The 17098-nt window shown below is 36.9% G+C and overlaps 1 protein-coding gene across 1 annotated transcript; it reads left to right on the top strand.

Annotated features, from left to right (window-relative positions):
• Nucleotides 1–48: 48 nt before the first annotated feature.
• si:rp71-1g18.13 (uncharacterized protein LOC560271 homolog) lies at nt 49–13230 on the top strand. Its single transcript, XM_048162698.1, is given in 22 exon segments — nt 49–195; nt 637–716; nt 2308–2353; nt 2922–2966; nt 3071–3175; nt 3248–3316; nt 3493–3537; nt 4699–4749; nt 5062–5130; nt 5325–5390; nt 5521–5595; nt 5707–5778; nt 5899–5967; nt 6046–6114; nt 6344–6406; nt 6482–6544; nt 6700–6768; nt 6873–6909; nt 9109–9160; nt 9247–9661; nt 12002–12091; nt 12093–13230. Coding segments are annotated over 21 exon segments (2124 nt in total). The 5' UTR covers nt 49–195; nt 637–711; the 3' UTR covers nt 12642–13230.
• The last annotated feature ends 3868 nt before the right edge of the window (nt 13231–17098 follow it).

Below are 17098 nucleotides of genomic sequence, written 5' to 3' on the forward strand. Positions count from 1 at the left end.
CTGAAGAAACAACCTTGTGTTCTGTTATTGTTTAGTGAATGTAAAGAGACATTACTACTAAAATATAACGTCATGCTGACACCATGTTAACCCGTCTCGCTGTGATTCTGTTATTACTCAACACAGATTAACCGGGCGGGGCTTGACAAAGTTTTGACAGATCATTTTTGTCTAGCTGTACACATGGAGCACAAGGTAGGCAAAACAGTACGGTGAAATATCGTCAATTCTGTATGTTTATTAAATAAACGAGCAAGTTTCGGTTAAGTCTAGTGGCTTCCTGTATTCGGCTCGTCATGATCAGACGCTTTGTGTCAGACTAGAAAAATCCACAATAACAACGGAATGACAGTTTCGAACAAGAATACAAGAATACTTGTTGTTGAAAATAAAAAATGTATAAAAAGTGAGCAAACCAAAGTGCTTCCTAACAAATAACATTTATGAGGCGTTGACGCGCGTGATTCTGTGTGTTGTTTGTGTTCATGAATGATGATGTCAGTGTTTGTTGTTTAGGATTGTTTTACAGTACACTCCTGTGCAATGTTGCGTGTGAAACGCTTTATAATAACAATCATTTTAGGTCCTATGATACATGCATACATTGTGCAAACTTGTTTTTTTTCACCCCTTAAGTTAGAAATGGAGAAGTGCAGTGGTTGATTCCAGAGGGAAAACTGAAGCAGAAGCTCGGACCTCCCCTACGCTAAAATGAGGTAATATATGAGGTTAAATCACTCTGAAAATGAGCAAAAATGACTCTTTATCAGTTTCAGAGTGACATTGCTAAATTAATTTATTTAAAGACATCTCGGAGATGTCTATTTGATGTGCATGTTTACATCTGGAAGATGTATTTTTAAGAGTGTTTGCTCATCTGCAATACGTCTATAGGACGTCTATAGGCCAAAGTCATGTGATTTCAGCAGTCTAGCCGTTTGATAGGAGATCCGAATCACTAATTTGAAACAAAAGATTCGTAAAGCTTCATGAAACAGTGTTTTGAAATCGGCCATCACGAGATATTATTGAAAAATCGTTATTTTGGTTTTTTTGGCGCACAGAAAATATTCTTGTCACTTTATAATATTAAGGTAGAACCACTGTACTCACATGAACTGATTTAAATATGATTTTAGTACCTTTATGGATCTTGAGAGGTTCGGTGGCTTTGCTCACCGCTTTGCTCAGGCCTCACTGAGCCATCGGATTTCATCAAAAATATCTTAAAGGTGCCCTCGAATGGAAAAATTGAATTTATCTTGGCATTGTTAAATAACAAGAGTTCAGTACATGGAAATGACATACAGTGAGTCTCAAACTCCATTGTTTCCTCCTTCTTATATAAATCTCATTTGTTTAAAAGACCTCCGAAGAACAGGCGAATCTCAACATAACACCGACTGTTACGTAACAGTCGGGGTGTACGCCCCCAATATTTGCATATGCCAGCCCACGTTTCCAACATTATAAAAGGCATTAGACAAGGGCAGCCAGTATTAACGTCTGGATCTGTGCACAACCAAATCAAGCAAGAACAATAGCGAAAAATGGCAGATGGAGCAATAATAACTGACATGATCCATGATAACATGATATTTTTAGTGATATTTGTAAACTGTCTTTCTAAATGTTTCGTTAGCATGTTGCTAATGTACTGTTAAATATGGTTAAAATTACCATCGGTTACTGTATTCACGGAGACGAGAGCCGTCGTTATTTTCATTATTAAACACTTGCAGACTGTATGATGCATAAACACAACTTCATTCTTTATAAATCTCTCCAACAGAGTAGCATTAGCCGTTAGCCACGGAACACTATCAAACTCATTCAAAATCAGAAGTAAACAATATAACAGTATACAATACTCACATAATCCGCCGCATGCATGCCGCATGCATGACGAACACTTTGTAAAGATCCATTTTGAGGGTTATATTAGCTGTGTAAACTTTGTTTAAGGCACTGTTTAAGGCAAGCGCGAGCTCTGTGGGCGGAGACCACGGGATTTAAAGGGGCCGCAGCATAAAATCGGCGCGTTTATAATGATGCCCCAAAATAGGCAGTTAAAAAAATTAATAAAAAAAAATCTATGGGGTATTTTGCGCTGAAACTTCACAGACACATTCAGGGGACACCTTAGACTTATATTGCATCTTTTAAAAACATAATCTAGGGCACCTTTAATTTGTGCTCCGAAGATGAACGAGGGTCTTAGGGGTGTAGAACGACAATTAGTGACAGAATTTTCCATTTTTGGCTGAACTAACCCTTTAAAGACGTCTATCAGATGTTTCTAAACAGCAGATGCTTTCCAGATGAAGTAATCTTCAACAGAAATCTTGCAGACGAACGTGTGCTACCATACAAGTAAACTTGCCTTGCCCTTTTCATGTCACAATTAAATGTATAGTACATTTAATACACAATGATATTTCAGAGTCTAATAAAGAGAGAAAGACAGAAAAAATACAATTTACGTTCAATTAAGAACATGAAGATTATAAAAAGAAACATGAAAAAAGAAAGATTAATTTAAAAAGGAAGGAAAAAGCAAGCATAAAAGAACATAAAGATTACATACAGGTTTGCATGAACTAGAACCGCTGAAAACATGTCTGGAGCTGAATGCCCTTTTCTTTTTTACTAACCTGTGAAACCGAGTTGGTTGTGATAATTAATTTTAATCTCTGTGGGCCTGGTCTGACAGAATAATGTCTATGGACACAAGAATATAAGAGTCCATCCCAGAGAATAACCACCTAGGCAATGACAAAACTTGTATTTTTATTCATTTAGGTTTGAATGTGAGATATTGAACAGACTGTATGTTTAAAAAACTATTGCACAATATTTTAGAGTTATTCTAAATAGTAACACATGAACTGAATTGTAAGTAATAGTGAATATTCCTATAGGTGAAGTTGACACACAGTGACATGATTCAGAGGAAAATTATTCAGGTGAGCAATGTGTCACACAGTTAAATACTCAAATACATTTTAGCAGCCCCATATATAACTGATCTCAAAATTTGTGTGTGTTTTTGTCTCTGCTTGTGCTAAAGGAGAAAGCAGATTCAATGTCCAGGCGATCAGACGCTGCTGATCACTCATCTGAGGCGAGACAGTACATGTTTAAGGGTGTAGGAACTGGAAGCATTCATGCTAGGGTAATTATTTTAATGTAGCCTGACTCTGTGCTTTCATTTGCAATGGCTAGTTGACTATTTTTTGCTTTCTAGGATGAGAATATTGTGCATGGTGGAATCACTGGTTTTAATGATGGTGTGTTAGAGAACAGCAAAATTAAGGTCAGTTTCCAAATGTATATGTTTAGAACCTCTACCATTTTGAATCTGCTTTACAGTTTTGGTATACAGACAGACTGCAATAAAAGGAAGAATGTGATTTAGTATTGTAATATGCAGAAGATATAAATATAGCAATGGTATTTTTCTGAAAATAATCAGTTAACATCTTTTCCCAGAACATGCTAACTGAGAATGAACAACCACACAACAACAACCTGAAGGTCTGTCATCAAATGATATTCTTGACTTGTATCCTATGGTGTATATTTATATCCAATTAATTGTTTCAGTTTTTTTACACTGAAAATGATAGCAAAGACTATAGAATAACACAAGACGTGTCACTCGTATTGTTTTGAATGGGAGAAAGTGTAATGCGCAATATAGCGGAATAAGTCCCGCCTTCTAAATAAGAGCCAATCGCCGACTGGTAAAGTCTTCGCGTCACTTCAGCGGCCGTTAGAATCACCGGTTTCTATAGAAACAGTCAGACGCGCTCCTCCGAAGAGACGCGCATTTAAATCTGCGCATGCGCATTAGCTTGATCCAGCCTGAAAAATACAGTTTTGTTTGTCATGATTCGAGCGTTTTGAAACTAAATTTATGAGCCGGTTGTTATTAGATTTCATTGGTGATTTCAAATATGAAATGTAATTGTAAGGTTGGCGAACAGTTTTGGAGAATTTGATGTTTCCCCATTCAAAGAGATTGCATGATGCCCAGGATGCCCGAGAGGCGTTTCAAAGATGGCCGCCGAGTGAAATGACTTGTCTTAAAGGGACTTTGATGATAGTAAAATGTACATTTTCTTCACATGTCAGGGAAAAGCTGCCGTTTTCAGCCAGTTGTTTAAAAGAACTTCTAAAAAGTTGACGAGTCTCAGTGCACAAGTGGTAGAACATTAAAATAACCAATTTAAGCCAATATGTTTATTAATGACAGACAGCTGAAGCTGTTTTATACAGTCTGCTGATGTAAAGATGCTAGTTGAAATAATAAATTCATAGTGTAATTTAAGTAAACGCCCTGACAATGAGATTGAACAGCATTGAGGTATCAAATGTATCATCCATTTTCTAATTTATGTATTTTTAATTTTGGTTTAGGTGTCCAAATACTTTTGGAACCATTGTGTCTTACTATGCTTTGCAGATACAAATATGTTTTTACATTACATCACACAGTTAGGGTTAGGCCATGAAAGTGTACCCTCTCTTACCACTAGGGGAGGCAAGAGACTTCCTCAGTCAATTTGCTCACACATCATCCTCAGGAGAGGAATCACATGATCAAATGAGATTTCCTGTAGAGTTGCATATACATTTTGATCTATTGATTCTGATCTGATATGGGAGATAATGCAAGCTTTCTGTTTGCCCCAGGATGGCTTCGCTGCCACCACTGACAGTCTGTCCAACCAACACAGCAGTAAGGTCTGTTGTAATTACAGTGCACTTAACATCACTTGACATTTTAAACTTAATATCCAAATATCCAATGTGAATCACACAATGACACAATAGGTTTGGATTAAATAGGGCACCACAAAAGCTCAGGTGATCCACCCTGTGTCCACAAAATCAAATTTATTTAAATAGTTTTGGTAAAAAGATTTTTTTTTTTTTTTGCTGTTTAGTCTGTAAAAATCATGCTTTGATGTTACACATTGCATAGAATAATGCCTGCTGCAAGTTTGGTTTAGCTCACACATACTGAACAGTACCTTCCTCTTTCTTTCATAACAGACAGAACTATCATTACAACATGGAGAACTCTCAGCCGGCAATCACAACCAAACAGAAAACAACACCAAGGTGTGGCAAAACGGCAATCTTGTTCATGCAGTTATTTATTCTTAAATTAGAAACAGCATTGAAAAATGAGGATTTTTCAGCCAGTGAGAGTCTTGTAAGCCGCAATATCACTGTGGGACCAATCACATTGGCCATATATCATAAATTCAAAGTCACAAAAAATGTATATCTAATTCTCAGATTCATTTCTTTAGGAGGGAAATTCCCTGTTTAATTTTCTCCAAACATTTCCTAGAGGAACTGAGGACACGTCTGAAGAGGTACTGTATATTGCTACAACAACAAATATTTAGAATATGTCTACTCTCTTTATATTGTGCAATTTTTTTGCAATGGTACCCCTATCTTCCAGATGATAATACACAGTAGTTACAAGCTCTCTTCTTGCAGGACAGCCCACCATTACACATTAAACTGCTGGCCAGTAATGACGATCTCTTATATCTCTCTTACAACAACTTAAAGGTTAGTGCCCTTTATATTATATACAATAGAATATATTTATATTATATTCATATATTGTTGTAATATTGTTGTAGTCATCTGCTATTCACAATTACTGTCTCTTTTGTGCAGGATAACTCAGGGAAGCTTAGTGGCACTTTCCGCAGTTCCCCAAAACCGGCATTACGTTTCACTGCTGAGACGGTAACACAGCCTCCCCCTTTTATTGCTGTATTTATATATTGTTGACAGTCTTTACAATTAGCATGTACTTTTATACCATTTTTAATCAAATTAAAATGATTTTTATAATTTCATATGTAGGATCCGCTAAGTGAGCACAGTAAATGTATTGACTGGGATTATAGTTTCCTGGACTCTGGCACTGAAAAGGTACTTTACCAAATCGGTAATGATCTGAAGTTGATGAAGTCGTGCGACGCATGCTGAACTGTTTCCTTCATGTCTTAGAAATCTATTGCAGTGTCCAGAAAATGCACAGCAAATGATGATATGAAACGCTCTAACAGTAATACCAAGGTGAGCCTCTCTCTGTCTTTTTTTTTTTAAATGCAGAGGATCACTTGTTTTCTCTAGGGTATATACAGGCAGGAATATTGTACAAGAAACTACACATATAACTGCTGATCATTTTCATCATAATGCCTCAAAACGTAGTGAATTTGGGCTTTTTGTTTGCATTTGATATGATTTAAGGTGTCAGTTCAAATATTCTGATTAATCTTCTTTGCTATTCACATCCTTTCAGTTTGTGTCATTTAGAGTGAAGAGAACTCTACCTAAAATGCCCACATTTTCACTCAGTACGCAGGTAATGTAGCACTTAAAAAAACATACATATGTAATATTTTACATCAAAAGAATATACTCTAAAATCTTTCTATAGTGTTCTGATCAAGAAGATATCATTGAGGAGCCATTGGAAATGCAGCAACTTCAGACAACGGAAGTGAGTTATAATTGCAATGAGTATATAATATTATACACATATTGCAAAGGATTTTAATTCTGATTTCACTTATTTTATGCTGCTTCTATGGTGCATCAGTATCACATTATGCATTCGCATAATACGTATAATATCTTATTCTCTGAATATTACAGGATTTTGAAATACTGCCAGTGGAAATGGCTGCCTACCCTACAGATTTCAATTCTTTAAAGACAGATGAGGTATATATATATATATATATTCTGTATAATGCATTAATGTTAGATTTGGTTTGTTTTGAGGTCTGTTTTAACCTTCTTTTTTATCTCTTGATCTCTGTTAATAGGATGATGGCCTGATGGACTGGTGGGAAACTGTTGAGGGTGAGCTGGGTCAAATTATTGAAATACATTATGGATGTGAAAAACTACATATTCTCCTATTTGACTCATCGTGACTGGACTAGAAGAATAGTCTGCTATTCTGTTTTAACCCTTAGATGCATACCCTGGGTCTGTATTGACCTGGGTTGTCATTCATTAGACATCAACCATCTTAGTATTCCTCAATCTTTTTATTCTAAACAATATAACAAGAAAAAATATTGTTTTTTAATTAATTTCTAATTAATTCTGTGTTTAGTGTATTGGGTCTCTATTGACCCTAGGTATGCAATATTGCAAGTATTTGTTTTTCTGTGCAACAATCTCTGACTCAAAAAGTGCAGTTCACCTCAAGTGCAATTCCTGAAGGTGGCAATGTCTGATACTCAATGATGATGTGACGTTTCACTCATAATTACTACAGGCAAAAAAACAAAAGAATACACAAGTGTCATCATTTTTGCAATATTACTTGAAACTGTCTTTACTAACTGATAAAAGACTATTTATTAGGTGCACTGAAAGGAATAATATTAATATACATCATCTGTGCACGAGGTAGGGCCTTAAAAACATCAGCCGATTGGCCCTCTGGCTTGTCAATCACTGCCATGACGATCTATGTGAGAGACGTGTGCGGCTGCGCGCTCCAGTAACTTTCCACACTCCTCAGGCGCCGCATGCAATGTTTTTGTCAGGAGACAGGAGTAACAACTGCAGATTATGAGTCACCTGCGGTGAGTCCGACATAATGAATCCACGGCTTTAGGTCACGCAAACACTTAACGATTGTAAGGCCGATTATGAATGTAAATTGATACTTATGACTGATCGCGCTCAAACGCGTCCAGTCAGAGCCAGTTGCTTTCAGTCTGCGATTACAGTCGGTGTTCAAATTCCATGTGAAAGTATATAAATCTGCTTCAGGAGCAGGAAACAATCGCTGTATGTTGAGCACAGTCAGAATGTTTTAGCTAGTCGTTAAATGTGTGCCCGGCTTAATAACACAGCGAATGCCGGTGGTAAACACTCGTGTTCCGATACTCGTGCACGAGTTTTGGGAGGCGTTCCCTCTAAATGAGCTGTGAAGGAGGGGGGTTGTTCTTACCCATGCGCTCATTTCAAAAACTCAGTCAACAAAAAGAACCTCTTTAGCACCTTCAAGATCGTGAATATGAGCCAGATGCTGAATGAACTGGGGAAATGAGCTGATGATGGTAAAAAGCATTTGCTCAAATTGAACCCCTCCAGGTAATGCAATATACCTTATTATATTCTTTTATAACTGTTATTAAAATATAAAGAGAGTTTTATACTATTATGGCAGTTAGAGAGTCATACGTGTTAGATCAGGGTCGCTAAAGACCCGAATATGTAATAATGATTGGCAAAAGCTTTTAAGGGTTAAAGAAGGATAGTTTTGATCACCTGACCCGTTTCCTAAAGGGATAGTTCACCCAAAAATGAAAATTCTGCCCTCATGTTGTTCCAAACCCGTAAAACTTTTGATGAATGAACACAGATGAAGATATTTTTAATGAAATCTGAGAGATTTCTGTCCCTTCTTCTTGCAGAAGCTCAAACATGCTGCGTAACATGAGAATGAACCTCACTGGTTGTCGCACGTCAAGCAAACATGCTTGAGCTTCCGTTTACCACAACTGATGTGTGCATTGATGAATGTTTATATGTGAATAAAAGCCTAAATTAAATCTGTTCATCATATAAATTGATCATGTCTCTTCAGAAAATTTGGACTAAACCACTCAATTCATATTAATTTTACTAATCTTTTTATGAACTTTTTGAAGCGTCAAAGTGGTAGTTGCGTAGCTGTCAATGGAAGGACAGAAATTGCTCAGATTTCATTTAAAATATCTTAATTTGTGTTCTGAAGATGAACAAAAGTCTTACTGGTGTGGAACGACATGAAGCTGAGTAATTAATGGCATTTTTGGGTGAACTAACCCTTTATGGGGCATAAGACATGTTCAGCTGCACAGAGCATAATGTAATACTACAGACACATTGTATAAATTTAACTTTAAAAAACATGTCTTAATGGAAGAATACTGAAAAAACAGTATAAGACATGACACATTGGCCTATAACAGCCATCTGTATCTGTGTTTGTAGCTAAAAATATAAAATAATGATGACCTACTTGCTAATTTCATATGACTTACTGATGTTTGACAGGTTGGAGTGTATGGAATGAAACAGCAAATTTTCATGAGAATAAGGAGGAGTTGTGAGTAAATTTGGATTTTTTTAAAAAAGAGAAAAGTTGTCTAATCGCCTCCTATGACAACTGATCTGTCGACGTTTGTCTCTTAGGATTGTCGAGGCTGCTGCAGACCGTGTGTTCATGGCAGCCCGTCTCTTTGTCAGTCTATTCAACCAGCGTGGAGCCTCTCTGCAACGTCGCATTGTAGAGTTGCTTGCACTAGCGGACACTGCTGACAGCTTCCATAAGAAGGCCGTAAGCGCAGCTATCGGAGGGGGTGTGGCTAGTGTGGCCGGGAGCATAGCCACAATTACCGGCCTCATCCTGGCACCCTTCACCTTTGGCACCTCCACTATCGTTACTGCGGTGGGTATCAGTGTGGCAACAGCTGGAAGCATCACCTCAGCCACAGCTAACATCACGGATGCGGTTCAATCCAAGATGGACCGCAAGAAGGTGGAAAAGATGATCCAGGGCTACCAGAATGAGATCAATGACATCAGAGATTGTCTGGAATTCATGCAAGTATGTTTAGCGTTATATCTATTAGGGCTGGGTATTGACACAATTTTCACGATTCTATTACTATTCGATTTGATTATTTTGGATATAGTATTTCAGTTTCAGTACATGAAAAAAAAATCTCTCAACTAATGCTGTAAACTACATGTGGGAGTCAGTTGATACTACTATAATAATATTGAAGGTTAAATTAACTTATTTATATGCAAACACTTAAATTACACTCGATGTTTTTATTATAAATAAAGTTTAGAATTTCATAATCATATTTCTACTCCAATTCGTTTTTTTTAAATATAAACATTTAAATCACGGCTGTCATAACTGATTTATTCAAACATACATTAAATATTGAAAAACATTTAAAAATTATAATGAATATGTAAGGGTGCATAGCTATATTTATCAGAATGTTGTTTTCTAGAGCACTTTTCTAGCTGACTAATGAGTTTATGGTCACTGAATATGTTTTTCTGGAGGTAAATGTGACGTTACATTGTTTACAAGCTGTTTTATTGATGTCTTTCTGAGGTTGAAACACTGATTGATACGGAAGAGGATTAGGGCCAAGCAATAATAAAAAAATAAAACCATCTCACGATTAAAGTTGTTAAATTTCGAGAAAAAACTCGTTAAATTTCGAGAAAAAAAGTCGAAATAAAATGTTGAGAATAAACTCGTTAAATTACGAGAAAAACCACATTAAATTTAGAGAAAAATGACGTTAAATTTCGAGAAAAAAGTCGAGATAAAATGTTGAGAATAAACTCATTAAATTATGAGAAAAAAGTCATTAAATTACGAGAAGAAATTCTCGTAATTTAACGAATTTGTTCTGGTAATTTAACGACTTTTTTCTCATATTTTAACGAATTTGTTCTCGTAATTTAACGACTTTTTTCTCATAATTTAATGAGTTTATTCTCAACATTTTATCTCGACTTTTTTCTCGAAATTTAACTACATTTTTCTCATAATTTAACGAATTTGTTCTCGTAATTTAACAACTTTTTTCTCATAATTTAATGAGTTTATTCTCAACATTTTATCTCGACTTTTTTCTTGAAATTTAACGTCTTTTTTCTCGTAATTTAACAAGTTTATTCTCAACATTTTATCTCGACCTTTTTCTCGAAATTTAACAAGTTTTTTCTCGTAATTTAACGAGTTTATTCTCAACATTTTATTTAGACTTTTTTCTCGAAATTTAACGAGTTTTTTCTCGAAATTTAACAACTTTAATCTCGAGATGTTTTTAGTTTTTTATTATTGCTTGGCCCTAATCCTCTTCCGTAGACTGAGATATTACACGAGACATGATATGAATTTCGGTAAGTTATACTTTATCTTTTAACATACCTTCAGATGTTCATGCATGTTTATTTCGCGCTGTAACTGGTATTAAAGCAGAGGAGAGGATGTTCACATGCGCTTGTGCTGCTGCTTCTCTTGAACTGGGGCGCTAAAGCGATCTGTCACGCCACATTAAACAGCGCCAAAACGGTATTTATGTTTTGAATCTCATAATAAGATGGACGTCATTTGAAATCTGAGACTTTGTTTCATATCAAAAGTAAAAAAAGCACAAAGATTATTGTGATTTATTGGATGGGAGGCGCTACATATTCTGCTTATTCATCAACTGAAAACTAGAGTTGTCAAAAGTACCGACTTCGGTACCTAGTCGGTACTGAAATTTAAAAAATGTGACGCTTTGAGCGCTGTTGAGTGGATTCGTAAACATCTCTGATTGGCCGTTGTTTTCACGGCTCATCGGATATGTCTGTGATTGGTTTCAATGATCAACGCTGTAAAAACGTTGTAAATAGTCATCAATAAATCTCTTCACTAAGCGCTTACACAGATACACACGGGAGCATTTGAAAGCAGGCGTCTATCGCGGATCGGTCCACTGTTAGACACCTGCTTTCAATCGCTCGCGCTCCCACTTTCAAAACGCTTTCAAATTCAAACACTTCCGTATGCTTTCAAACGCTACTGCGCGTTGATCATTGTAGCCAATCACAGGCATATCCGATGAGTGCATCAACACAATGGCCAATCAGAGGTGTTTACGAATCCGCTCAACAGCGCTCAAAGCGTCACATTTTTAAAAATTTCAGTACTGATAGGTACCGAAGTCGGTACTTTTGACAACTCTACTGAAAACAGACTAGACTAATCGATTCTTGGGATTTAAGAATCGATATCGGTTCGTAAAAATGAGAATCAATTAAAATCGAGAAATCAATGTTTTTTACCCTGCCCTACTATCTATCTAGATAGATTATCTGACTGTCTATCTATCTGTCTCACTTGTGTTTTTGTCTGCTGTGTATGTAGGAAGGAATGAACACCCTGCAAGAATGGGATTTTAAGGAGTACTCTGAGAGTGTGGTCAACACGAGTCTTAGCCGTAACATAAAGTATGTGAATGAAGGAAGGTGGGCGAGCAGGTAAAGCGCTCATGATTAACACTGATAGGCTTATCAGCACTGTGAAAGTACTAGGTGTTGCCGGAGGTGCGGCCAAAGCCGCCAAGGCCATCAGTATCACCACAGGGGTCATGTCCACTCTCTTTCTTGCCCTGGATGTCTTTTTTCTTGCTAAAGACTCCAATGAACTCCGCAAAGGTGCCAAGACCAAATTTGCTTCCAAGATCCGAGAAGTATGCAAAGAGCTTCAAAACGGCCTACTGGAACTAAACAAAGTGAAGACTCAGCTTCAGAAGACCATGGATGGAATTGAAGTGGAAGAATATGAAGAAGAGGAGGAGGATGAAGACAGATGTGAGTCAGATCCTATTAATCTGGCTCTACTTGAGAAAGAACTTGATCAGTTGGAGGAGAAACTTGACCAGAAAACTACACATGAGCAAATGAACAAAAGCAAGACAGGAGAGGCTGAAAAAGAGACCACAAAAAAGAAAGAAAATGAGCAGTCAAGGAGCAAAAAGGTGATAAAAATGATATTAAAAAAGTGAGCCTTAAAGGTGCATTGTGTAAAATTTAGGAGGATCTATTGACAGAAATGCAAAATAATAAACATAACTATGTGTTCAAGTGGTGTATAAAGACCTTACATAATGAACCATTATGTCTTTATTACCTTAGAATGAGCCATTTCTGTCTACATACGACGCGGGTCCCCTTACATGCTTCTACAGTAGCCCTAAACGGACAAACTGCTCTACAGAACGCGTTTCGTCATTCTAAATCGTTTGTGGTTTTAGAGGCAGCTTGTATCGTCACTACGTTCAATATGCACAAAGTAGTAGTAGTTGACGTCTGGATTTTTAGAAGCAGAGACCATTCTTTGTTAGAAGTGAGAAGAAACCTCATTGATTCACTGTACTCTCTGCTGTCTCAGACGACGATCTTTGTCTTGTGTCGGCCAGACGGCCACCATAGCTTCTCTGAAAGGGAGGGGTGAGCTCTGTTGGTTGCAGTTCGCAACCTCACCGCTAGATGCCGGTAAAATTTACACATTGCACCTTTAACGGTGAGCTAACATATGGAAACAACAAAAGCAGGATGGTTGCTAAATCAAATTCAAAGATTTGAAAGGGAAAAGGAAGGAAAAAGTGGAAAGAAACAAAAATGAAGAGTAATAATCAAGTTGATTTGGAAAGACCTGGAAGTATAGAATTATAGTATAGACTTTGCACAGACACACAGATTATAAGAGGAACACTTCTGGGTTAAAGAGACAGAAAGTGGAGAATTTAAGTACAAGGGGAATAAAATGTCTAGAAACGCTCATGTGTTGTTCAAGCAAACTCAAAAAAGGGACAGATGATACAGTATATTGAGAAGTAAAAGAGACAAGGAAGAAAAACCACTAGATTTGGATTTCCAGAAGTGGATGAGATTCATGTTTAAGCTTTAAGTAGTACTGTTTCAGGCATTTGATTCTGTGTAAATCATATACTGCATTATGTATGCATTTTGTTTTCTGTGTGCTACACACAAGAATCAAAATGACAACTGTAATGTAACCTGAAAGTTTTAAAGGTGCCATCGAACGGTTTTTTACAAGATGTAATATAAGTCTAAGGTCTCCCCTGAATGTGTCTGTGAAGTTGCAGCTCAAAATACCCCATAGATTTTTTTTTATTAATTTTTTTAACTGCCTATTTTGAGGCATAATTAGAAATGTGTCGATTCATGCTGCGGCCCCTTTAAATCGCGTGCTCTCCGCCCCCTCCTGAGCTCTCGACTCTATCACTGCATAAACAAAGTTCACACAGCTAATATAACCCTCAAAATGGATCTTTACAAAGTGTTCGTCATGCAGCATGTCTAATCGCGTAAGTATAGTATTTATTTGGATGTTTACATTTGATTCTGAATGAGTTTGATAGTGCTCCGTGGCTAACGGCTAATGCTACACTGTTGGAGAGATTTATAAAGAATGAAGTTGTGTTTATGAATTATACAGACTGCAAGTGTTTAAAAATGAAAATAGCGATGGCTCTTGTCTCCGTGAATACAGTAAGAAACAATGGTAACTTTAACCACATTTAACAGTACATTAGCAACATGCTAACAAAACATTTAGAAAGACAATTTACAAATATCATGATAACATGGATCATGTCAGTTATTATCGCTCCATCTGCCATTTTTCGCTATTGTCCTTGCTTGCTTACCTAGTCTGATGATTCAGCTGTGCACAGATCCAGATGTTCTTCCCTTGTCTAATGCCTTGAATTTGGGCTGGCATATGCAAATATTGGGGGCGTACATATTAATGATCCCGACTGTTACGTAACAGTCTGTGTTATGTTGAGATTCGCCTGTTCTTCAGAGGTCTTTTAAACAAATGAGATTTACATAAGAAGGAGGAAACAATGGAGTTTGAGACTCACTGTATGTCATTTCCATGTACTGAACACTTGTTATTCAACTATGCCAAGGTAAATTCAATTTTCAGTTCGATGGCATCTTTAAATATATACACACATATACACAATTCAGTATATGCAATAGAAAATTTCAAAATGAATTTCTATATTTAGGGTTGTGGGCTCAGAACAGACCACTAAACTTTGATATTTAAGGTATATCAGTACAGTTTTGTCTAGAATAAATAAATTCTAGAGAATTAGTGTGAAAAAAGCAGACCAGTGTATTGATCTAAGAATCTGGACTGACCCTCAACATGTTCACCGTGACCTGTAGCCTATAATGTCGATTTTCAGAATTCTCTGGTGTGGTTTTGAACACAAAAAAATCTGTTTCAGTTCCTCAGCATTATATATGGGAAGCATTCTTTTTTTGGCTTTACGTTAACCAAACACCTTGAACCAGTGCTGGCAGAGTGCACTAATGATCATATGTAGGTAAAAGGGCATTGAAGATTGTGGTTTTATTAACTTTCTGAGTGTGAAAACTGTAAACAAGCCTAACTCTGGGGCATGTGCAGGTGTCTCCCTAAATAAAAATAGCGAAAAATAATAATAATAAAGTTTTTTATGCTGGGTTTTATGCATCAAATGTATAATATATTTTGATATGTTCTGTATTATTTATTTTTGCACATTTTTTTTAAGAAACTTTTTTACAGTTTTAATGTTTTTCCACAAAATGTTTTGTGTGGTTCTTTTTCTATGGATTTGTGCAATGCATAAAAGAGGTTTATAAATAAAATGCAGAATGAGTTGTATTTTTACCGATTCATTTGGTTATAAATATACTCTTATATACTATAAGAGTATAAATATACTAGAATCTGAAGTCCCGCCCCCTCCTACACTATAAACAGACGCTGAAGCTGCGGCTTAAATCAGTCATTTGTTCACACATTTACTATGGTGAATGCCACATAGTGCACTATATAGGGGATAGGAAACAATTCAGACTGTAAACATGCTTTCCATTGACATGAAGTCCGTTTCCACGTTTCGAGTACGGTCTGCTCCCTTCCAGAGACATATTTTTAAGAAATGTTTTAGTGCACTTTTACTGGTTTTAATGTGTTTCCACAAAATGTTTCATATGTGCGAGTCTGCACAGTCCACAAAATGTTCGGACACATTTGATTTCTGCAAACAATGCTATATTTTAAAGCAATATGGAGCAGAAACGGTTCGAGATTATGAGGAAAATGGGGTTTTACGAGCTTGACGGCTCTGGCTGAGCTGTGATCTAGGTGAAATGCTATTGGCTATTTTTTTTAAAAAGGGGAGGAGCTTCTAGATTCTAGTCTTCCTGTTTAATTGGAAATTACGTCAACACAATGAATAAAGCTGCACGTTCCAAGGCACTTCAGTGGACCTTTAACACCATCTCTAGTGACGCTTTGCAGGCTCTCCACTGACTGTGCATGTTCGTGTGTTTTGAAGGAGGCGCGATCTTGCGCTTTCCACATGGGCGTCGGAACCATTGTATGTGGGTGGGACAAGACAAGAATGATATTGGACCCACTCACTTTTACCGTCTCTAATTCAGCATTTGTCTAATCCCCCCCACGTGATGCTACTCCACAAACCACCAACAGAGCATAAAAAATACCAAAAATAAATATATTTTTTAAAACATCGCCAAGTAAAAAGCTGCATTTATAAAGAAATGTCTCTTTACGACCACTACAAACGGGACACTTTCCAGACGCGCATTCCGACTTCGCCTCAGCGCCAGGCGCAAGTCAAATGAGCACGGAAAAGGTAGGCTAGCTTCAGTTGAACAACAGTGAACTGCGTTCAGATGAGATGTTGTCAGGTTATGTCAGTAAAACTCCAGCCGTTAGGCTATAGCCTACTGTGCTCGAAGCGCGAACTCAAGAATTGCTCGCGCAAATGCGCCGGCGCGCGCTGCATATTACTTTATTATAGTTTAACTAAAGCGCTAAAGAAACTACGGGCATGCACCGTCGTTATTCTGTTGTAAATGAAGTCATGAAATTACCAAACATGCGATTAAAGCTGCCTCAAAACTGTGCATGCATTGTATGTATTTGTTGACATGGTTTTAAAGCTATTGTTATCCAATTTGTTGGCCTTAAAATGTCTTAAAATGCACATATGTACACCAAGGAAATCAAAATTTTCTCGGGGAGCATACCCCCGAACCACCCTAGCATAATACATTTTGTGACCTTATGAAACCCTGCTTTTCTATCAAACGAAATCAAAGATAAACGTGTATTTTACTTTGGGACTAAACACTGTGTGATCAATGTGTGAAAATAAATAGGAGCAAAAAAAAAAAAATATATATATATATATATATATATATAATATAAAATTGCATAAAAAAAATTTGGAGGGAGGACCCACCCACATTTTTTCTGCTTCCGACGTCCATGGCTTTCCATACTAGCTTACCATTGCTAGCCTATCCAAAATTGCCTACCCTACCTTTAAAAGTAGCCCAGTTCCGCAGGAAAACTGCTCCGCGAGAGAAAGACTGCTCTCTGCTGTTGAAATAGTAGTATATA

This window comes from Megalobrama amblycephala, linkage group LG17 (genome assembly GCF_018812025.1).
Source record: "Megalobrama amblycephala isolate DHTTF-2021 linkage group LG17, ASM1881202v1, whole genome shotgun sequence".
NCBI classification, from domain to species: Eukaryota; Metazoa; Chordata; class Actinopteri; order Cypriniformes; family Xenocyprididae; genus Megalobrama; species Megalobrama amblycephala.